At 40.6% G+C, this 23,257-nt stretch overlaps 1 protein-coding gene across 7 annotated transcripts in view; it reads left to right on the top strand.

The window, feature by feature from the left end:
* The window catches only part of FTCDNL1 (formiminotransferase cyclodeaminase N-terminal like), a 90,889-nt gene that overhangs the window by 6,484 nt on the left and 61,148 nt on the right, over positions 1-23,257 (top strand). For all 7 annotated transcript variants that reach the window (XR_006786702.1, XM_045847622.1, XM_045847621.1 and 4 more), the window contains one exon: positions 19,956-20,141. Coding sequence is in view for 6 of the 7 variants with exons in the window: in XM_045847622.1 (XP_045703578.1) it covers positions 19,956-20,141 (186 nt within the window). In the remaining variant the exon portion in view is untranslated. The remainder of the gene's footprint in view (positions 1-19,955; positions 20,142-23,257) is intronic.

The following is a 23,257-nucleotide window of genomic DNA, read 5'->3' as shown; positions in this document are numbered from 1 at the left end:
TGTCTTTGTGACTCATTCTTCCACCTTCCACCTCCTGACACCATGGGGCCCTAACTGCTGTGGGATGCAGCCAATCAATCACTTTGTCCTTTACAAATGCAGGATGGGTCAGGAGGGAACAACAGTCGTTTCTAATGAGTTCTTTCGACTCTTCAGGGCAGAATGATGGTGTATTTTGCCCATCTGTGTCTTATTTTCTTGAGCAGGGGTAATGATGAGGTTGAAAAACCACTTAAATGTTAACTCCTAACCCTTTTTCCTCTGACTTTTCCCCCCCTTTTTTCCCTATGCACGACTCTCTTTAAGATTTTCTTTAGAACTGAACTGTCACATGCTTGATTTCAGCCCCAGGGGTAAGTTTAATTTGGAAAATTTGAGCTATGTCACTTGAGGTGTTTTTGAATTAGGCAAATTGGGAGAAAAGAAAGACCTTTTGCCTGGACTGTCTCGCTGCACCACGGTTAATTACGACATGCAGAGGCTTATAACCTTTGGGGAAAAGTCCGCCTTAGGATAATTGCATTCTTCTCTGTATGACCTCAGAAATCCCTCTATGATGGTGCCTCATTTTTATTTAATGGTGAATTGTCTAACATTTGGGATGTAGATTTGGACTCTGGCTGAGCTACATCAAGCACTAGGAATAGGAAACGAGACTTGTTTCCAAAGGAGAACCTCACTGTGGTGCTGCATTTTAATACGACCTGACAATCCAAGGATTGCTTCCCAGCAGCATCTTGGCCCAACATTTGCTTCACTTTTTATCCAAGAAAGAGTTAAAATTCAACATGGGGGAAAAATATGTCTCACACCAAAATGAAGAGTTCAGAATTGTCCAGACCAGAATAATGATTTTAATTGTCTTCAAAACAGTTATGTCCAATTACATTAAATCTCAAATTAGCTAGTACATGAAGTTCTTCATTACATCAGGACTAGTCCACCCCAGATGTTCATCCTGCGGAGGAGACAGTTGACGATCGCAGGGTCTGGACACAGTGCTTCTCCCTTCCCTTGCCCTTTTGCTTCATTGGCAGCTACTGTACCTCATGATTTAAACATGGACATTTCTAATTAAATGAGAGCTCAGCTGCATTCTTGAACTAATTTATAACATTTGATTTGAAATGTAATAGCTTCAATCTTCATCTGATTAAAAACAGTCACGTACTGTACATGGTTACTATTTTGATGCTCCAACATGCAGTTTTTATTTTTACATTCCCCTTTCTGCACAGCTGTTCATCTAATATCATCCAATTTTTTTTTTGTAACAACATGCTCAGACATTCTTATAAGGCAAAAGTATTCACATTCTAGGGTCTGGCTGTTGTCCAAACAGTGAAGGGGCACTTTTCACTAGGGTGACCCCTTCTCAGGGACAGCAACCTTAGTTAATGATTTAACTAACTTTCTTTGGGAAGAAGGGCAATGGAGAAAAGTCCAGTGACACAGAAGATAGTTGATATTGATAACTAATATTGACTATTATATTAACAACTCATATATGCTTTGTGTGCAAAAACTGAATAATATGTTTTGGAACTTTTTGATATCAGCTATAAACTTGCTTATATCTTAAGGAAGGGGTTCTTAAAGTGGGGTCTAAAATTGGTGTTCAGGGGACTTATAAATACTGTCAAAATCATTTGCAAGTTTTTATGCATATGCTTTCTTGTATACATACATAGACACATTCACACATAATTTTGCATATCATTTTAGTTTAAGAATTTTTAGAATAAAGGGCACAGCAAGCAGAGGCTCAGAGGTGAGAGCAGCCGGGGCTTCAAGACCGGCGAAGACCTCGGTGTGGCTGGCCAGAACTTGGAGATGGTGGGGGGGGGGGAACCCATTCCTGGGGATGTTAGGAAATGAAACTCAAGAGGTAGTTAGAGGTCAGATCATGAGGTCTTACTGCCAGGTGAAGGAGTTCAAAGCCTATTATAAAGCAATACACACCATTGAGGAGTTTTAAGCAAGAAAGTGGTCTGATTGGCTTTGGAGTTTAGAAAGATCACTCTGCCTCCATGATGGAGAATGGACAGGATGCAGGCAGATCAGTTTGGAAAGCTGACGGTGGCCTGACATAGTAGAGAATGGAGAGCCTGCTTAGAATGTTAGGGATGGGGAGCAAAACAGCGGCATATAAATGTCTCATCACTGACAAATGGTGGAAAGAAGGAGATCTGGGGGGAAAGCATGAGTACTTTCTTTTTCCATGCTGCCATTTGGCAGTTGAATATACAGTTGAGAGCAAGGAGACACATACACCTACTTCATATTCACTTAAGTCCTACAGTTTTTTAAAGAATGTTTTAGACTTTAGTTTTTTATTTTCTATAAAAACCGCATGTGATCACTTGGGCTACCTCTCATTTCTATCTCTACTATGTCTGTAATTTTTTCCTCTTCTCCCCTTTTCCCTTCCTCATTCCTTCGCTCTCTCCTTCTTTCATCCTTCCTTTCCTGCTGGTTGTTATCAGAATGATACATGCCCGAGGCTGAAAGCCAACTGTTCTGCAGGGTGAGTCCCCCAAACTTAAGTTCCCACACAGCCCACCTTTCTCCTCCACCATACACAAACTTCAACCTCCTTCTCCCCCAAGCCAAGAACTTTCAGCTCTTTCATTTTATTATTTAGTATCAACGCCAGATACCTAAATATCAATGGGACTTCTTAGTTTTTGAGTTTTAGGCATTGTGTATTGACTTCTTATTGCAGAAGATGAGAACTTAGCTGTCTGTTACCCAACTGCTCATCCCCAACACAAACACACACACATTCACACTTACACACACACTCTCACCTCCCAGTTCTTCTTTCTCTCAATATATTGGGATGGCCATAAAGTTCATTTAGTTTTTTCTGTATGATGGCTCTAGTAGTGTGTAGTTGTCTTTAACTTCATTTGAAACAATTTTTTAGATTGTATGTGACAGCTGTCATATCAGCATGCATTTTAAAAAAAACATCACAATTGGTGAATTTTTATACAGCCATTATAATATTGAAGATGGAAGAAAATATGCAACATTTTTGGCATATTATGCTTTATTACTTGAAGAAAAGTAAAAACAATTGAAACAAAAAAAAAGGATTAGTGCAGTGTATGGAGAAGGTGCTGTGGCTGATTGAACATGTGAAAAGTGGTTTGTGAAGTTTCTGGTACTATTGACATTTTGGCCATATAATTCTTTGCTGTTGGGCTATCTTATGTATTGGAAGATATTTAGCAGCACCCCTGGCCTCTACCCACTAGAAGCCAATAGCAGGAGATAGCTGACATACTCAAAATATCCAAAGTAATAAAGTTATTGGTGCAAATGAAAAATGTGTCTCTTATTTTACAGAAAAAACTAAGTGGACTTTTTGGCCAACCTGATAGTTACATCAAAATTTGGATCAGTACTTAGTAGTTACATTATTATGACTAGGTAAACATTATTCACAATGAATTATTAAAAATGTTATTATTATTTTACCTTTTGGGCAAATCTTTTTTTTTCTGGAGATGTTCAATATCTTTTTGATTTATTACTTAGTTTTTTATCTCCTTATTACTGGTTTAACCCCAAAGTCTGTGTTAAAATTTCTCCATGCATTCAGGTACAACATCCCATGTGCTGAGTGTTCTATAAATGTCATCTTCTTGAAGAATATCTTCTAAAACTCTCTGAACTGTTCCGTTAGGACTGTGTATCCTCGGGTCGTTCAGCATGACTGTTATCCTGGGATCTGCTGGGCGTTCCCTGTGTCTTTCTCTGTGCGGGTTCCCTGGTTCCCGAATCCTATGATCTCTGTCTGTCTGTCTGTCTGTCTGTCTGTTCGTCTCCGTCTTAAAATTTATGCCCTTGTTTTGGTGCAGTCCGTCTCCTGATAGCTTTCCAAAAAGGGGGGAAGTACATGTTTGACGCCTTGCAGGTCTAAAAAGGTTGCTATTCTACCTTCACATTTAATTGTTAGCTTGGCTAGGTATAGAATTCTAGGTTAGAAATAATTTATCTTTATTTTGAAGACACTGTATCATTGAATTCTTACTTTTATGTTGCTGTGGAGACTTATGAAGCCATTATGATTCCCGATCTTTGTGTGCAAACTGTCATTTTTCTCTGGAGTCTTGGAAGACCTTCACTTTGTTCCCACAGTTCTGACATCCCTGTGGTGTTCCTCTGTGTGGGTCTGTTTTCATTCATTGTGCTGGAGTCTTGGTAGGCCCTTCGAATCCTGGAAACTCTTGTTCTTCAGAGCTGGACATGTCTCTTGAATTATTCCACTGATGATTTCTTTCCTGTGCTCAGTTTTTTTCTAGAAGCCCCATTCATTTGGATATGGGAACTCTGATACTGCTTCTCTATATTTATTTTCTCTTTTTTTTTTTCCATCGCCTTATATTTTTATACCACTTTCTGGCAAATTTTCTCTACTTTATGTCCCAAACCTTCAGTAAGTTTTTCATTTCTTCTGGATCAGTTTCCAAGTGCTTTTCATTTACTCTCTAATTGTTTCTTTTATTATTTTAAATAACACCCTGGTCTTGTCTCATGTATGCAGTATCAGTGGATAAGTTCTGACATTTTCTTCTTCCTGTACAGTGTGTTCTCCAGCCCCTAACCCCCCCTCCCCCCAAGGCTGCTTTTCCATGTTTTAAAGGCTTTCCTCAGAAGTCTGGTGGTCTGTGGTTGGCACCCTCCTCTGAGAGTGAACACTAAGACTGAATGGATGCTCTGAGTGTGTAGATGGGGTATGTTAGCTGTAGGCTGATCCGACTGGGTTGTTTCATTGGAGACCGCTTAAAGTCTGTATTTTTTTTTTTTTTTGTCTTTCCTCTTGGGCTGTTCAGGTTCCCCAGAGAAGGACCTTCCAGTCTTCAGCCTGGAGTGTAGACATAGCTGTGTGGTAGGAGCTAAGTTGTGGAGGAGGGCTGAAAAAGTCTCAGCATGTAGTCTGTAAATACTCTCTTAATGCCCCTCTTTTCATTAAGCACCCCGCCCTCAGCCATGCCCAGTATCCTCGAACCCAGGTCCCTTGGGTTTTACCTCTTGTTCTTCTGCCCCAGAGGCCATGGGGGCAGGGCAGTTTCCTGTCTATGTGGAGGAAGAGGGGATCCAACTGCTGCTTAAACGGACCTCCCACCAGTCTCCCCGTTTGCATCTGTGCCTTTACCTTCCCTCCCAAAGTGAGGTTGCCAGTTCTGGGGACTTTCGGGTACCCGTGGTAAAAGTCAGGTTGCCGCTGTTTCTCCTGCTGTCTTGAGTCTGTGAAGTAACCACCACTCTTAATATCTGCCCTTCAGGTTCCAACACTGTGACCTCCTCTTTCTTCTCTATTTGTTTGAATTAGTCAGTGCTTTAACAAATATATCTCTTTACCATCTTTCTTTCCTGGGGTTTTTGGGAGACATGAAAGTAACATAGGGATCCACACTCTGCACCTTTACTCGGGAGTGCCTACTTCTTTAATTCTTCCTTATGACTTTTAATTACCTTGGATCCTTCCAGAACAGTGAATTCACCTAATCTGGAATCAATGGTTAATTCATAGGGACATCATTCTTTTGTCTAACATCTAACTCAGTTTTTAAGATACTTAGTCTCGTTTTCTGGACTTATATACTCCTTCATAGACAGTGTCTCCGAAGGATCCCTGTGGGTCATAGTGCATCCTGTGTGTGCTCCACTGCTTCCTTCCTCGGCGTCTTCATGCGGGGACCAGTGTTTCTGAAACATGAGCCCGTTTCCCATTCACATACAAACCTTCATAGACGGATAGTGTGAACATGGCGGCGAGGGGTCAGGGTGGAAGGTGTTTAAAAATTCCTCCTGTGATTTGCCAGTGAAAATGAGCTTACCTAACTTGTAAGTTCATAATATTTAGCTTTTTTAAAAGTCTGGACTGTAGCTATGAATTTTTAAATGATACGGAAACTTGTTTTTTATGCCATTAATCCAATGAAATAATGTATTTACAGTGCTATATAAATAGGTAATATTTAGAAAGGTAAAGTACTAGCTAGGTTAGTTATATCTATAAAGAAATAGCTTCTGCCTGATTGATTTTTAGTTTTTGATTTATCTTAAAATATGTACACCATTAATGAATTTGATTAGAATTACCAGCCTTGTTAGATTTTCTTTGAGTATTTTCATGACTTGGAGGACATGTGCCATGACGAATTCACATCACGTCAACACTTGTGTGACAGTCTTGAGACCCTTTGATGACTTATTACAGTCTGTCAAGGCATGGGCTGATCTGGCAATCAGGGACAACTTTTCATTCAGGAATTTTCTACTCTGATTCCCCAATTGCTATGGGGATTGTCTCATAAAACAGCCTTGGATGTGGTTGAGATTAGTCAGTTTAGATGCTGGGTTCTAATACAGTTCCCTCCAGCATCAGTACTGCCCTCGTTGCCATAACGTAAACACAATGGTTGATTTTACAAGCACATGCTAATATAGTTTGAGGACATAGCCCTGAGTTGGAGCATTGTATGATACTGCCACCCTATAAAAAGTGGAAAAAACAAGGGATAGTGCATTGGGAGAGTACTTAAAATATTAAGATCGATTTCTAGTGACTTTAGTACATTTTATCTATGGAGGAACATTACCAGGTTGTTCATAAATGGACATGGCTACGGGCTTAACAAATGAACAGGACTGCATCTACCGCTGGGAGACTGAGGTGCTAATGAGGAAGGAAAGGACAAATGGGAAAACTGGAATACACCCACTTATTCTTCTGGCAGTTAGAGATGAACGCAATCATGCTTGAAAAAGCCACACTCTTTTCTCTTATTTTGGCTCTGCAGTCATCTGAAGTCCAAACAAGTTAGAACACCACAGGGCAACTCTGGACCAGAGCTGGTAGATAAATGCTCCGGCCTTCTGTGCCTAACATGGGTAATTCTAAGGCCCAATCCAGCAACATCAAGCCCCAGTTGCTCACAACAATGACTAGCTTGATAGCACACCCTTGTATTAGTTTCCCCTCCTTCCCTATTTCACTCTTGAAGTATACCGAATAGCGTGTATTGAAACTATTGACAAAAATAAATGTACTGTAAGAATCTTTGATTGGAATGAATAAATGAAGTGCATGGAATCTTGCTGCCTGGATGTGCGTGTCTTGTAATTCTGTCCTAGTTCAGAAGCCACTTATAAGATTTACAGTTAAAAATTGGGAGGCCCATCTCCCTACTACCACTTCACCCAGGGAAAGGGTTTCTTAGAATGCTTAGGATTAAGCCAGGGATTATAGTGGGAGCTGTTAATTAACATCCACCCCTTACTGTCAAGGAAACCTTAGGGGCACTCAGAGTTTAGGGGCTATTTCTTCTGATCTTGAGTATTTATCTACAGCCCCAAGAAGTTGATTTTATATGATGACAGATGGTGTTTTAGAGAATGTGGACCTAACAGAGGATTTGTAACAGGTGATTGACCCCACACGAACTTTTCCAGCCCAGGCACCCTGACCTAGGTGATATTTTCTTGAGTTCCTTTTTCTTTTTATCTCTGCTTCCTAGTATTTGTTGTGCCTTCCAGTGTCAAGGCCACTAGAATTAGAAAATTCTGAAGAAATGACATAGTGATGCTAGATGGGCCTGTGAGATGAAGTGGATCACCCAAATCTCTCACACCCTCAGGCACCCGCCAGCCCCTCTGACAGTCACCTGTGGTCAGGGCGGAGCCCAGAGCACGTGACAACAGGGATGGCGACAAAATATGCTTTTAACACCATTGTTAATTATATTAAATATCATTTATTGTTTGACCCTTAAATTATATATTTTAAACAAGTCATTCTCCAATTTTAATTAACTGAAATATATAGTAAGATAACATCTCAAGGTAGTAATTGTTGGGTGTTTCTTTCCCCAATAGCCTATGTGTGACAGTTTCCTGGACAGTCTGTGTTATCTGCTACCTTCAGGGGCATAGAATTGCCATAGTGAGAATGAGGAAGTAACAGTGTTCATGTTTGAACTTTTGACAACCGCGTGGAGAAGACTTGGGAGGGCAGGGCGCCACATTTTTTTCATAGCACTAGAATAGAGAAGGAAGGAGGTCACCTCACTGCCTGCCCTGTGGAAGATGGGGACTGGGCCACTAAAAATAGTGCACTTCCTCCTCCCCCAGATTTCGAACCAATTCAACAGTAGAGAAAGGCAGATGAGAAATGGAGATATTTATGAGCAGGGACCCCCCCAAATGGAATTATCTTCTGAAGGGTGGCCCCATGTAGTACGGGTTTTCCCCGTTAGATGAATGTTCTAGGAACCCATCTGTATCAGTGTGCCAGCAGGCATTGTTGTGAGAGGCTGTGTTTGGTTTCAGTGACTTTTTTTTCAAAGACTCTTAATACATTTGTCCATTTCTTGATGGGTGGTTTGCAAGTACACCTGCCCACCCCTCGCTGAATGTTTAGCAGTTTTTGACCAAAAACAGCATGACCCCTGTGCCCCATTCTCCGTATTCACTGGATCTTGCCCCGTGGAAAAAAAGTCCTTAAAGGGAAACATTTTGCTGATGTGGAAGAGGTAAAACAAAAAAATGGCAGAAGCACTAAAAGGCATGGAAATCTACAAGTTCAGACTGTTTTGAGCAGTGAGAAAAACATCTTGGTAGGTGTGTTGCATCAAATGGAGAGTATTTTGAAGGCAACTGAAGTTTAAACATGTAAGAATAAATACACAATTTTTTATAATATTCCATTTTTGGGGTCCCCCCTCATACTAACTTTATTACTGATAAAAGTAATATAGACAGCTGGGCTTATCCAACTGGACAGTAGACAGACTTACCCTGCCAGTTACAGGCAGCGCTGGACAGCACAGGCCTAAGCTGAAAAGCTCGTGGCAGGGAGGGGTAGACCGGAATGTGTTTCCTGCTGACAGGTAGCCCCTAAGAAGGAGGAAAGAGAAGGCCGTGCAAACGCAGCTTCTCTCCTGAACTTCCCACCCCGGAATGAATGCTGGGAGAGAGCAGGGCATTCATTTGAATTGCAGTAACCAAGTGCCACAGATTGGGTGGTTTAAAAAGAGAAATTTATGTACAACACAGTTCTGGAGACATGAAGTCCAAGCTCAGGGTGTCAGCCGTGTTGGTTCCCTCTGAGGGCTGTGAGGGAAGGATCTGTTCCATGTTGGTGTCTTATAAAAGTCACTGTGTTCACACGGCCTTCTCCCTGTATACTGCCTGTGTCCAAACTTCCCCTTTTTATAAGGACACCAGTCAAATTGGGTTAGGACTCCACCTCACTCCTTTATGACCTTATCTTAACCAGTATCTGCATTGACCCTCTTTACAAATAAAGTCACAGTAGGAAGTTCTCCAGTGGAGGCTGAGTGTACAAATAGCCTGGGGGCTATGACTTCAACAAACGAATTTGGTGGGGCTGGGGGGAGGGGACACAATTTAACCCATAACTGCCAGCAAGACCAGCAGAACTCTTCCTATGTGGGAGGAGTGTCAGTAGTGGGCAATGAACAGTTTTTCTGCGAAAGGATATTTACTGAGGTGGGCATGGGGTGTGTGGACATCCGCTGAGAGTTGCCAAAGAAGAGAGGACCTGCGGGAAGACAGACACATGGCAGGACTTGACCTGTTTGAGTGGGGGGATGATGGTGAGAGCCTGGGTGAGGTTTGAGACTGCTGAGAAGTGATTGAATGTTGTCCGTGGCCAGTGGCCAGAAAGATGTGTGGTTGCTGAATATACACAAGGAAACCGAACTAGCTCATGCACACTATCTGTGTGCCATTTGGGGAGCACTGATTGGGTGGAAGGGTTAAGTTAATTCCTCATTGTTGTGGGGAGTGGGCTTTATACTGAAGGCTGTTTAGACATTGCTGATGCATTGGCTGGCAGAAGGACTTCTGGCTCTCCCCAATGCTTTGCTGTGTCCTATCTGAGCTACTCTTTGGGGAAGCCCCAGCTTCCCAATAGCCCCTCTAAAAGAGAATGAGAGGTCCTTACAAAAGGGGAGCACTATATGGAAGTGACAGGCCCAATCCTAATCCCGCCCACCCGTTACATATGGATGTATGTGCTCATTAGTTACTGATCAGCGTGGACTATAAACAATGACATCACGTTGAGTGGCTAGCAGGGGAGCCAAATGGTAAGTGGGCAAAATAAACATTTTGGAGGTAAATAAACCTGAGTTCATATTCCACATCTGCCATTTAATTGCCAGCTGACTTTAAGAGAAAAATTTTAGTCCCTTTTATAGTCTTTCTGATTTTGTATTTGTACAGTGGAGAATGATATCATCCTGTGAAGATGGTTATGAGAAATAATGCCCATGTGTGGAGTCCCTGGTTCTCTGCCTCCCACCAGAGGACAGTGGTCACCATTTTTAGCCATTCTCTGTGGCCTTATGGAGGAGGGTGCTGACCAGGACCCAGGCTATTCCCTCCCACCATAAAGAGAGTGGATCACTCTGCTTTCTCTCATATTATCAAGGTGCTTTCAATAAGGTGCTGTTTAAGAAAGGGATTACATGACAAGATGTTTGAAAACCACTTGCACAGGGGATCTCTGAAGTGCTTTCAGCTCTAAAATTCTAAGTTCTATAGCAGACTGCTCCTCCCTTATTGCTTCTTGATTTGAAAAATAATATATAGTATGCCAGTGTGTATTTCAGAGAAATACTGGGAAGATAAATGAAGAGGTATTTGTGCACGTTTCCAGATAGTAGATGCTATTGTAGCTATTGGAGATGCATAGTAGAGTACCTTCCCCCTAGGAAGCGGGGGCCATGGCATCTGCACCTGAAACAATTAGCACCATAGGATAGAATTAAAGAAGGGACTGAATACAATGCGTTAATTGTGGTAGGTCACCCAGGTAAGGATAATTCTCCAAATGAATAATAATCATGTCTGTACAAGGTGGCATTTATATTAGCATATGCCCTACAAAGAACAAACTCTTCATATATACATTTCTATGAAGTATATGCTATATACCATGAGGTCTGTCCAGAAGGTATCCAGTCATGTGCTATGAAAAATAGAGATTTATTTATTTATTTTTATTTTTAGATTATATTTTATTGATAATGCTATTACAGCTGTCCTGAGTTTTTGTCCCCCCTCCACCCAGCAACCCCCCTTCCTCAGGCAATGCCCCTACCTTTGTTCATGCCCATGGGTCATGTGTGTAAGTTCTTTGGCTCTTCCTTTTCCCATGCTGTATTTTATATCCCCAGTGCTATTCTGTAGCTACCAATTTGTACTTCTTAATCCCCTCACCTCTCATCCATTCTCCCACAACCCCACCCATTTCTTTATCTTTAATCTTTGGCATTTTAATTATGATGCATCTTGGAGTGGGCCTCTCTGCATTCACCTTGTTTGGAACTCTGTGCTTTCTGGACGTGTATGTCTATTTCCTTCACCAAATTAGGGAAGTTTTCTTTCATTGTTTTTTCAAATAGATTTCCAATTTCTTGCTCTTGCTCTTTTGGCACCCCTATGAAGCAAATGTTGGACTGCTTAAAGTTGTCCCACAGGCTGGTTACACAGTCCTCGTTTTTTTGGATTTTCTTTTCTTCTTGTTGTTCTGATGGTGTTTTTTTGCTTCCTTATGTTCCAAATCATTGATTTGATTGTCGGCTTCACCCACTCTACTGTTGCTTCCCTGTAAATTGTTCTTTATTTCAATTAATGTATCCTTCATTTCTGAATGGATCTTTTCTAAGCTGTTGAGGTCCTCACTAAGTTCCTTAAGCATCCTTATAACCAGTGTTTTGAACCCTGCAACTGATAGATTTCTTATCTCCATTTTATTTAGCTCTTTTTCTTGAGTTTTGAACTGGTCTTTCATTTGGGCTATGTTTCTTTGTCTCCTCATTTTGGCAGCCTCCCTGTGTTTGTTTCTGTGTATTAGGCAGAGCTGTTATAACTGACATCCTGTCTTGCTAGTGTAGCCTGATGTAGTAGGTGTCCTATAGGGTCCAATGGCACAGCCTCCTCCATCTCCCAAGCTCGGTACTCAAGATACACCCTTCGTGTGGTCTCAGTACACTCTCCTCTTGTAGTTGAGCCTTGGTTGCTATTGGTAGATCAATGGGAGGGATTTACTCAGGCCAGTTAGCTGCAAGGTTTGGCTGTGACCACTGACCACCAACCTCCATCCTCTGTGGAAGGCTCATCTGTGCAGGGGCAGGGTGGTGGTGCTCCAAAGTGGTCTGTAGCTATCCACCAGGTGCACTGTTCTTGGGATTTCCCAGGTGGTGCAGGCCAAGGTCAGCCCCTACCTATGTTTTGACCAGGGCCATCCTGCCTGCGTTATAAAGCAACCTGAGATGGCTGCTACTTGTGCTGGGCTTGGAGATTTCCAGGCAAAGCCAAGATGTGAATCTAGGATGCTAGTTCTGGGCCTGGGGCTCACTGAGGCCAGCTGTTGATTGTTTGACAGTGTTTAGGAAGTTATGAAGCATGATCCAAAACCAGACATTCATATAGAAAAGCAGCTTGGGTGGGATCATAAGTTGGGTGGAGCACAGTCTTTGGGGATCTCCAAGGCAGATTGGACAGTATTAGCCAAGTTGATGGAATCTCAGGTAATGGCACTAGTCTGTGGGCTCCATTGGGGGAGGGCCCAGAAAAGGGACAATGGCCTTTGCTCTCTTTGATGCCAGACATCTCAGCCTGCCCCTGCATGCCATTGGTTCCCCTCAAGCCACCTCCCCAGTGCTGGAGACCAAAGGGAGTGAGTCTGAGTAGGTGAGTCCATGTGTGGGTTATTTAAGAGGAACTGCTTGGGACTCCATAAGTTTCTACCACCAACCTAATCCCCACTGGTTTTTGCAGCCAGAAGTTGGGGGGACTTATTTTCCTGGCACTGGAACCCTGGACTGGGGTCCTGATATGGGACTGGGTCTCCTTGCTCCTGATATATCCCTCCTGAATTTTTATACACCAACATGGATGTGGGACCAATCTCTTCTGTATCTGTGTCTTTCCTACCAGTCTGAATGGATGTGGTTTCTTTAATTCCATAGTTGTCAGACTTCCATTCAACTCAATTTCTATCAGTTCTGAGTGATGATTGTTTTATATTTTAGTTATAGTTTTATTGTGGTTGTGTGAAGAGGCAAGCCATGTCTACCTAAGCCACCATCTTGAAGTCTAGAGACATTCATTGAAGAAGATATAAGATACAAAAAAATTGTATGCAGGACAATGACACCTCAGTCTCCTTCAAACTAGGCACCTTGGGACTTCACACAGTTTTTCCAATTGCCATCACTTATCCTGTATTTAATTTTCCTGAGTCCAATCTCATTGATGGTCTGAAATCTCTTCCCTTTCAAAGGTGATTTTAGTTTTGAGAAAAGCCAGAAGTTGCAGGGTGCCAAATCTGGACAATAGAGGGGCCAAGTCACCTGGGTCATTTGATGTTTTGCCAAAAAACTGCACGAGATGTGATGTGTGAGTGGGTGTATTGTTGTGATGAAGCTGCCAGTCACCAGTTGCCCATAGCTGCAGCCTTCTAGATAACCTGAATAGTTTCCATAGGGGAATGTTTAAGCTTAGTGTAAAATTTAATGCAGATTCATTGCTCTACTCAGTCATTTTGAAAGCGATGGCCATAGTACACACGCTCACTCAATGATGCCAACCACCCTCACTGACTAGTACAGTGAAGTCATCACTGTTCACACATGTGCATCCTAGTCCACTCTCCTTGGCTCCCAGGTTACATTGATGTCGTGTAAACCATTCTCATTATATTAACAATGGTTGGACTTTCTTCAGGCAGACCTCATAAAGGAAATAACAAGATTCTAGGAGTATTGGATATGAAGATTATACATATATAAATGTTATGAATATATTATATATATGATATGCCCCAAATTATTAATTATCATACATTTTCATAGATTCCTATATCTCTATGAAAGTACATGGTATATTAAGAATTTGGGGGCACTTAATTCTAATATTTATATGAGGAGAGAGGGTAGGTGAATTTTTTCCTTCTGTAGCTGGAAACTAGACATAGAAACATTAAGAAACTTACTCATAGTTTTCTTTTTTAAAATTTTATTTTAATCATTGTGTAAGTACAGTTTTCTCCCTTTTACTCCCATTCCAGCCCACCCACCCAACCCTCCCCACTTCACTCCCATTACCACCCTCCCCCTAGTTTTTGTCCGTGTGTCCTTTAAATTTGTTCCTGTAAACCCTTCCCATTCTCCCCTGAAATTCCCTCTTCTCTCCCCTCTGGTCACTGTCGGTCTGTCCTCTATTTCAGTGTCTTTGGTTATATTTTGCTTGAGAAACTTACTCATAGTTTTCAATCAAGACAGCAGTAGAACAAAGAATTCTCACAATTGTTTATTTATTACACCTGGCCTGGAATTTTTATTAATTCTCTCTCTCTCTTTCTTTAATTTCAAGTATTACAGGAGAGGATAAAGTTCACCTGTACTATTTCCCCATTCAATGGTTTCCTGAACCAACCCATGCCAAGTTATGGTATGAGTGTAGTAGGTTCATACCGAATTTAAAATTTTCCCCACGATTTTATTTATATGTATTGGGTTGGCCAAAGATTTCATTTCTTTTTTTTCTGTAAGATGGCTCTAGTAGCACTTAGTTGTCTTTGACTTCATTCAAAACAATTTTGTTAGATTGCATTGTGACAGCTATCATATCAGTGAGCATTTAAAAAACCTTATCAAAATTGGTGAATTTCTGTGTAGCCATTTAATATTGTAGATGGAATAAAATATGTTCTGAGTGATTGAACGTGTCAGAAGTGGTTTGTGAAGTTTTGTGCTGGAGATTTCTTGCTGGATGATGCTCCATTGTTGGGTAAACCAGTTGAAATTGACAGTGATCTGATTGAGACATTAGTTGAGAACAATCAATGTTCTACCATGCAGGAGATACCTGATATACTCAAAATGTACAAATCAATACAGTTATTGGTGAAAATGAAAAATGTGTCTTTTATGGAAAAAACCATACAGACTTTTTGGCCAACCCAAAATATGTTTATGTTGATAAATCCAGTGTATTACTTGTATGCGTTCATAATATAAATGTTGTAATACTAGCACTTTTTGATTCAGCAAGATATCTTGGAAATCTCTGCATGGTAGTGCATCTAGTTCTAGTTCATTTCTTTTGACTGCCGTGGAGTTATCATAGTCTGAGTATATTATATTTTCTGTAGTTCCCTATTTGTGGACGTTTAGTAGTTTCTCCTTTTTCTTCCTACAAATAATGCAGCAGTGAACATTCTTGAATAATCTTTCTTGGGCACAAATGCAAGAATTTCCCTAGAGCCAAAAGAAAGGAATGAAATTATTACATACAAGTATTTGAAACTAATTTTTAGAGATTAATTTTACATGAAAATTAATCTAGTGCTTATCCTCATTTCCTCTTGACCTTGTTTTCATAATATGTAACACGTTTTTTCTTTGCATTTTATTTTTCACCACTATGCTGATGATAAATTGACAACTCAGTGACAAAAATGAAATTTCTCTTTTTTAGCAAGTCCTGTTATTTTTGAATCATAGATGCTTTTGTGAGCATATCATTCGTAAGCTTATTTGTCTTTTAGAAGTGAAACATGACAAAGTAAAGAGTAGCATCCAGTGATGTGCTGTAGGGTTTGGCTCCCCCCCTTAAACTGTTTTCTGCTACCTCAAGAAAGAACAGGCCACAGAACGTGTCAGTAGAAATGCAATTTAGGAAGTGTACTTGATCTTGTTTTTCAGCCTAACATTTCTGTTCTTTCTTCATAAAGATCAGCTGCATTTTATTTTTTTTTTCAGTCCCTTAGAATAACATCCAGTTCTAGTCAGCATGTTTAATGTACTTCTCGATGTTCTAGCACAATAAATTTTCGTATCTCGTGCATGAGTACATATGGTAAAAATTTCTTCAAGTTCTAGCCATGTGGGGGAGGAATATTGCGGTCGCTTTGTTAATGCAGTGTTTGTGTTGGAGCGGTTAGGGCCCGGTGCTCTAACTCGCAGTGCTGGGCGTAATGAGATGGCTTTGATGGTGGCTTAAGAGACTAGAGGGATGGTCACAGCTTCACACTTCAAAGCCGAGCATATGGGGTGAATACTGGGTAGCTTTTTGCTCTTTGGAGATGGTTGGGAGACAATTCTTAACAACTCTGTTTAATGAAGACATTGGAAAAGAAATGCTCTATCTTTAAAATAATTTTGAATTGCAAAGAGAGATTTCCACCCCCCTTCCATAGACTAAACTAAGAATAAATTTTTCCCAGTCTGCACTTAATTAGAGGCAGTACAGCATCACAGTACTGTACTGTATTTTCACATGTCTTCTTTTTCAAAGTACTGTAGCAAGATTAATCGGCCAGCTTTATTTTAGGGATATGTATGAATTTAGGCAAAAACTTTTAGGGCTATCTGTTTTACCATCTGAGAAATTTTTGTGACTTCTGGTAGAGAATCTTTTTTTTCCCTCTTCTCATTAAAAAATACTAAATAAAAAAATCAAGTAAACACAAATCTTGGCTATATTAAGAGAGCTGTACTAAAACTAGAGGATGCTTGTAAGATTTCAAGTCTAGCACCCAGTTTAATTTTTAAATTCTGTGCTTTTTTACCTCTACTTCTTATTGAGTATGAGGTGATGGGTTTGAAAATACTCTTTTGATTGCTATGTAATTATGAAAAGATCTGATATTCTTTGGGGTATTTAATTAGAGTTCTGCTTTAAAATAAATAAGCCATACATTTATACTGTACGTGGGCAAGAGGAAAGACAATTTATCTGTTGTAGAGAAAAGGGAATGACAGGTTTGAGGTTTTTTCCTAGTTGTGCATTTTGGCTATCATGGAAAAATGTAACAAAAATTACCTTACCAGTTATGTTTCTTGAGCTGCTGAAATGCAATTCTGTTTAACAGCTAAATTTCAACTCCATTCACACCAGTAGTCCTAAATTGCTCCTACAAGAACAAAAGCAGAAGGGAAAAGGATATTCAATACCACTATAGACATGAAGTGTGTTAGTGGGAGGCAGGTTCTTAAATACTGTCTTCGCAGACTACTTTATTGTATATCCTCAACAAAATACTCTGTTGTGGTCACATCTATGTCTGTTATAGGCTCAGAGAAAAACATTTAGTTAAAAATATGAAGCTTAAACTTCTTATCACACAAAAAAATGTCTCATTGCTTTGATCCTCCTTTTGCAAAGAGGAATAATCAAACTCATAGAAGAGTCTAACGCTGACAGAAAATGATAAATATACCTGTATAGAAATAGCTAAATCATTGTTTAGTAAATAAGGTCAGCCAATCATGAAAGTTAAAATATATTTTAAAAATACTGTTATCGAATCAGCCTTTTCAGACTAAGTCTAGTGAAAATGGGAAGACCAGGACTATTACTAATAGTGGTTGGGAAAACTTGTCAAAAATAGAAGAAAAACTAAAAAGTATTATTCTTTTAATAAAAAACAATTTAGGAAGCTGCAGAGTTCTGCTTTGCCTATTTCAAGGTGGCATAGAGCATTATACTCTTCCAGCACAAGATAATTCAGATGCTTGTCCTATCTGACAGTACCGACTGGCTCAGGTAGCCACCGATACAGGTGGCTTTGACGGCTGTGGATGGGCTTTCTGTTCTGAGGACAGCTCACAAAACACAATGAACATGGTGGAAGACTGATCCCATGGTTCCTCACCAAGGTACATTGTACGCCCACTGGTGTTAAACCCGGGCCCCTTTTTGTCAGCGGAGTGACCTCCTTACTCTCACTTGTAGGTTTTGGAGGCACTGCTGTTCCAGGTTTGCGGAGCCCAACATCTGCAAAATGCTCAGGAACCAAACTCAATTCATTCAACTTAACAAACCTTAATTGTTCAGGGAGCTTGAAGCCTAGATGGAGAAACAGAAGTGCGTGATTAACTATGTAATCTAAATAGATTAGATTTGATGTTATAGCCAATAAAAGCTGTAAAATACTACACAAACACAAGAGAGGAAGAAATGACTGTCAGTGGAGGGAAAGCACAGTTATAAAGCAAGGATTAGTTCAGTAGTTCTAGTTTCTTGGTAATCGTTGAAAATGCACCAAGTCCCTGCTCGGGAAATGCTTGGCTCCACTGTAGGAGGGAGACATACCTTCATAGGAAATGAACACAGAGCTGTTGCTTTAAATAATGTTTGTTTCTCACAGGCCTGAGCTTGAAGTACTCAGAATTTTTATCTTCTTTAAAAGGCCTATTTATTTGCATGATGTGAGCATTTGAAATTACATGGAATGATTGCTGCATAGATTAATTGTGAAAATAAAATGATAAAATTGAAACAAGCCTTTTTGAATATGGAATTTATATCACAAATAAAATAGCTTGCTAGTAAGTATTCTTCTGACTAAATCTGAGGCATAGAATTACATGAATTAAATGCTAATTCTTTGGTACCATGTAATACCCAGTGTATAATCCAGGCAAATGTCTTTCTATGATGGGTTTATATAAATCTGGATCTGCATATGGTTCACACGGTTCATTAATTGTTTTCTTTTTTTTTAATCTTTTAAAAAAAATTTTTTTTAAGATTTTATTTATTTATTTTTAGAGAGGGAAGGAAGGGAGAGAGAGAGAGAGAGAGAGAGAGAGAGAGAGAGAGAATAAAACATCAATGTGCGGTTGCTGGGGCTTATGGCCTGCAACCCAGGCATGTACCCTGGCTGGGAATCGAACCTGGGACACTTTGGTTCCCAGCCCGCGCTCAATCCACTGAGCTACGCCAACCAGGGCTTGTTTTCTTTCTTTTTTTATTATTGAATCATTTTTAAATTGTTATTCTATTACAGCTGTCCCAATTTCCCCCTTTTGCCCTCCTCAGCCCATCCCACCCCCCACTCAATCCCTACACTGTTGTCCATGTCCCTGGGTCATTCATACATGTTCTTCATCCAGTCCCTTCCCCTTTTTTCCCCCATCATCCCCGTCCCCTCTGGTCACTCTCAGTCTGTTCCATGTTTCCTTGCCTGTGGTTCTGTTTTGTTTGTTACTTTATTTTGTTCATTATTTCTGTCTCTTTATATCTAAACCTGTTCCCCTACCCTGACACTCCTTTTCCTCCCATTCACTGGTTTCGGAAACTGCTTTCAAATACTTCAGTAAAACCAAAGGGAAAAAGAGGAAGATAAAGAGAGAAATAGAAAAGGAAAGGAAGTAAAGGAAAAAGAAAGAAAAGAAACTAACCCACAGAATAGATGGAGAGGTGAAGAGCAGATGAACTAGGGAGAGCGCCTAGCACAACGCACTCAGTCCGTGCTAACTGTATCTCCCCTCCGCAAGCCTCCTGCACTGTTCTGACTTCTGAAAAGTCTAAAGCACCTCCCTGGACCTGTACGTCCCTGCTTACCAGAAATCCGTGTATATTTTAACGATACTCCTCTTCCATTATCTCTTCCCTACAAACTCATGATGGAAGGAATCACGCTTAATTTTTGTTCTCTAATGAAGCAAGAAAATTATTTTTCATTATTCTCATACCATAAAAAGACAACCAAAATCTAATTTATATTTAGAAATAGAGACACTACACTACAGTCTTTATACTCAAGGAAATAACATTTCAGGTAGGTATTTGTAATTTCCCTTGTGAAATTAGATTTGTAATGGCTTAGAAATTCTAAGCATCCTTGTACAAAGACAAACTTTTATTATGAGACTAACTTCACGGGAAAATAAATTATGCTCAAACCTTGATGCATAAACTGAGTATGAATTATATGCTTCAGTGGTAACGCAATGATGGGAACGTACTTAATGCCACTGAATTTTACCCTTAGAATTTTTAAAATGGTAAATTTTGTGTTAACTATATTTACCATGATAAAAAAGTTATGTGCTTTATTTTCTCCTACTGGGATGATGTTAATGTAACTTTGTAAAATCTCCCACTACCCACAGGCCTCGCCGAGAGTCTGGTCCTGCACGTTCCGGGCAGCAGTGTGTTTCTCTTTGGGGAGGCTGACCTGCCCGGGAAGCGCACGCTCGTCCAGAGAAGGAAGCAGCTGGGCTGGTTCACAAGGAGGGATTTCAGTGCTCTGGAGCCTGACCTGGGAGCCACGCCTGCCCGGAGATGTGGTTTAACAGGTTCTCAGTGTCGTTTTGTTCTGCTTTTGTTTTTAAACTTGATAATAGAATCCTGAGATCCCTTTAATTTGAACCTTCCTGTATAATGTAGGTTACAGCTGGGACTCCGTAGCGAATTGAGTGAGGCTCTCTCTCAGCTCTTACTCTCCCCTAGGATTTCATAAGCTGACCAGAGAGGTTAGAAGCCCTTCTCAGATATTCAGTGAAAGTCTCTTGCAGAGTGATATTCAAGATACACAATGAGCCTTGCAGCACAGACGTTGATGATAAGAGTGGCTGTAATTCCCGACCCTGGGGTAGAATCCCAGAGGCCTGCTGCTGTGCCAGGTGTGAGCTTGTATCTGGGGTGTGGTGGGGACACTTGAGGGGTAGAGGTCACTTTTAGCTGGTAGGAAAGTTGCTCAGAACTTGACCAGTGTGGTCAAGTTGATACATATAGCTGGAAATTAGTTCTACAGGCAGCTGGGGAAAAGCTTCTCTAGACAGCAGGCTTCTAGAACAGAGGGAACACACACCCAGAATGGTCTCCCTTCCCCTGGATCTCATCAGTTCCAGCCTCTCTGCTACTCCAGCCTCCCCTGTGTGGGGGGCTCACCATAGGAGCAGGCAGCAGCACCCCTCCCCAAAGCTCCAGCCCCGCTGCCAGCCCTTCACCACCCTGGTGCCATTTATTTGAGCTTTCATTCTTTCGTTCTCAAGTATCTTCTGCAGGCGTTGCAACTTCAGCCATGTTCAGTAATGTTTTGGTAGTCAGTTAGTAAGTTAATACCTTAGCAGTGACAAAAATACTGGATACCCAAGAGGTGGGCAGGCATAAGAAACACCTTTCCTCACAGCACAGCTTGGCTGCAGTTGCACCAAAGCCTTCAGTCACTAACCCCTGCTACAGAATCTGCCTTCAAACAAATGGTGTCTATAATTGAGTAGAGGAGAGCCCTGGAAAAAAATCACAGGCTTTGAGGCTGTGCTTGAATCCTGGCCTTCCTGTTTATTGGCTGTGTGACCATTAAGTTCCTTAATTTCAAGCCTCAGTTCCCATATCTATGAAACGGACATAGTAGTCGTACCTCCCTCATGAGAGTGTGAAATTGAAATAATGTCTGCTAAGTGCCGAACGCAGTACTAAAGGCCCATCTTTTTCTCCTCTGCAGAGAGGAGGTATTTAAAAAAGTGATTATAAGGGTGTCTCAGTATGTAGTTATGGAAAAAAGGAAGAAACTGATTGCTCCCTGCCAATTTGAACCTAACGTATTTTCCCATGATTTGTCTCACAAGTGTAGAAGTCTAAGTTTTGTGACTAAATTCTCAGAAATCTAGTTCCTGGTTTCTAATTAGAGCCTCACTGAAGACCGAAGGGATTATACCACAGACCCAGCCAGCGCAGTGCCCGGTGACTGAGATCGGTCAGTGGACAGGAATTAGAAATGGGGATCCTGGTGTTAGATTACGGCAGAGCTGGCTTTAGCATTAGGTGAGGCAAGCCCCCCAAAAAACCCACTTCTCATTGTTACAGTGCTGTGAGAATGAATGGGTTGGTGTTTGAGAAGAACTTGAACCTTATATAAAAAGTGTATTTGAGTTAAAGACCAAATCTTCAAAACTGGCACAAAAATGTTTAAAGATGGACTTTTAAAGGCAATATTTGAGACAGGTAAAGATGTAGTTACAGGCATTCTTACTGCTAATGGTACTGTCAGTTGGCTTAAAGCCTTTAGAAGTGAGTTGGTGATATGCACCAAAAGCTCTAAAAACATATATAGCCTTCTGACAGAGGTTCCATTTCTAGTGATAAATCCTAAAGAAATAACAAAAGGCACATGTACTTATGTACAAGTATATTTATCAGAGCATGACTTACAATAGCAAATACTGGAAACATTATAGATGTTCAATAGTTGAGAATGATTAAATAAACCTAAACGAAAGATGGTTATGCAAGCAATTAAGCATGGTATTGTGGAAGAGTTGTTGGAGACATGGAAAATATGATACAGTGTAGAGAGAATTTGTAGTTAATTAATGCAACAAATATTTGTTAAGCACTCAGTATGCACTAGGCATTATGATCAGTAGGCAAAATAGAATTTATATGTCCTCAAAGAATTTATATTCCACTGGGCAGGGGGGTGAGGAGATAGACAATAAACAATAAATTTAATAAATAATAAATTACATAGCATGTTAGAAAATGATAAGTGCTATAGCCAAAAAAAAAAAATCATGACTTCTGGGACAGGGCGAGCTGAGATTTGAAATGGTGTAATCTGAAGCAGGCAGGCCTCACGGTGACGGTGGCGGCAGCTTTGGAGCCCAGGCAGGGAGTGGAGGCCATTAGCCATGTGCAGATGCGGACAAGCCTTTCAGGCAGAGGGAGGAGCCAGGGTCAAGGCCAAAGAACATAAAGTAGTACGAACAGTATTATCTCAATGTTGTAAAATGCATATGCATATATTTTATTGCTCTCATATATTTATAAGAAAAACATTTTAAATTTTGTAATGCTTCCAACATATTTTCATGGTTTCTCTAAATTGAGCTTGTGATTGTCTATTATCTTTCATGAAGAAGGGTAGTTATTGTTTTAAAGATTCCATTTATTTATTTTTAGAGAGAGGGGAAGGGAAGGAGAAAGAGAGGGAGAGAAATATTGATGTGTGAGAGAAACATCGACCATTTGCCTCTCATGCACCCCTAACTGGGCACCTGGCTGGTGCTCAAGTCATGGAGCGACCCTGGCCAGGGCTCAGGAAGAACAATTATCAATGTTTATCAGTGGTCAGTTTGATAAAAGCTGTGTTTCTATGTATTTGTTCAGACTGAAATCCATGGGAGATTTAAGATGAGAAGAAAAAAGCATAGCTGCTATTTCTGCATGTGTCTTTTTGGACAGTATCTCCTGACAAGTGGTAGGAGCCTTAGTTTGTGCAAAACCCATAAAAATGTAATTAAGAGTTCCTAAGGTTAGGCATATGTTCGTCCAGAGGCCCTTCATCTAATAGGCTCAAAACAGGTGCTAATAGCAGAAAAACGAAATGTTTCAAGGTGGAATAGTGACTAAGGGATGTGGATAAACAATTTGTTTCTAGTATTTCACTAACTGGATTGGAATTCAAGTT

Source organism: Phyllostomus hastatus, unplaced genomic scaffold, assembly GCF_019186645.2.
Source record: "Phyllostomus hastatus isolate PE091 unplaced genomic scaffold, TTU_PhHast_1.1 phas_contig_57, whole genome shotgun sequence".
NCBI classification, from domain to species: Eukaryota; Metazoa; Chordata; class Mammalia; order Chiroptera; family Phyllostomidae; genus Phyllostomus; species Phyllostomus hastatus.
Note: the sequence above shows the minus strand (reverse complement) of the source record. Positions and strands in the feature narration are given on the sequence as shown.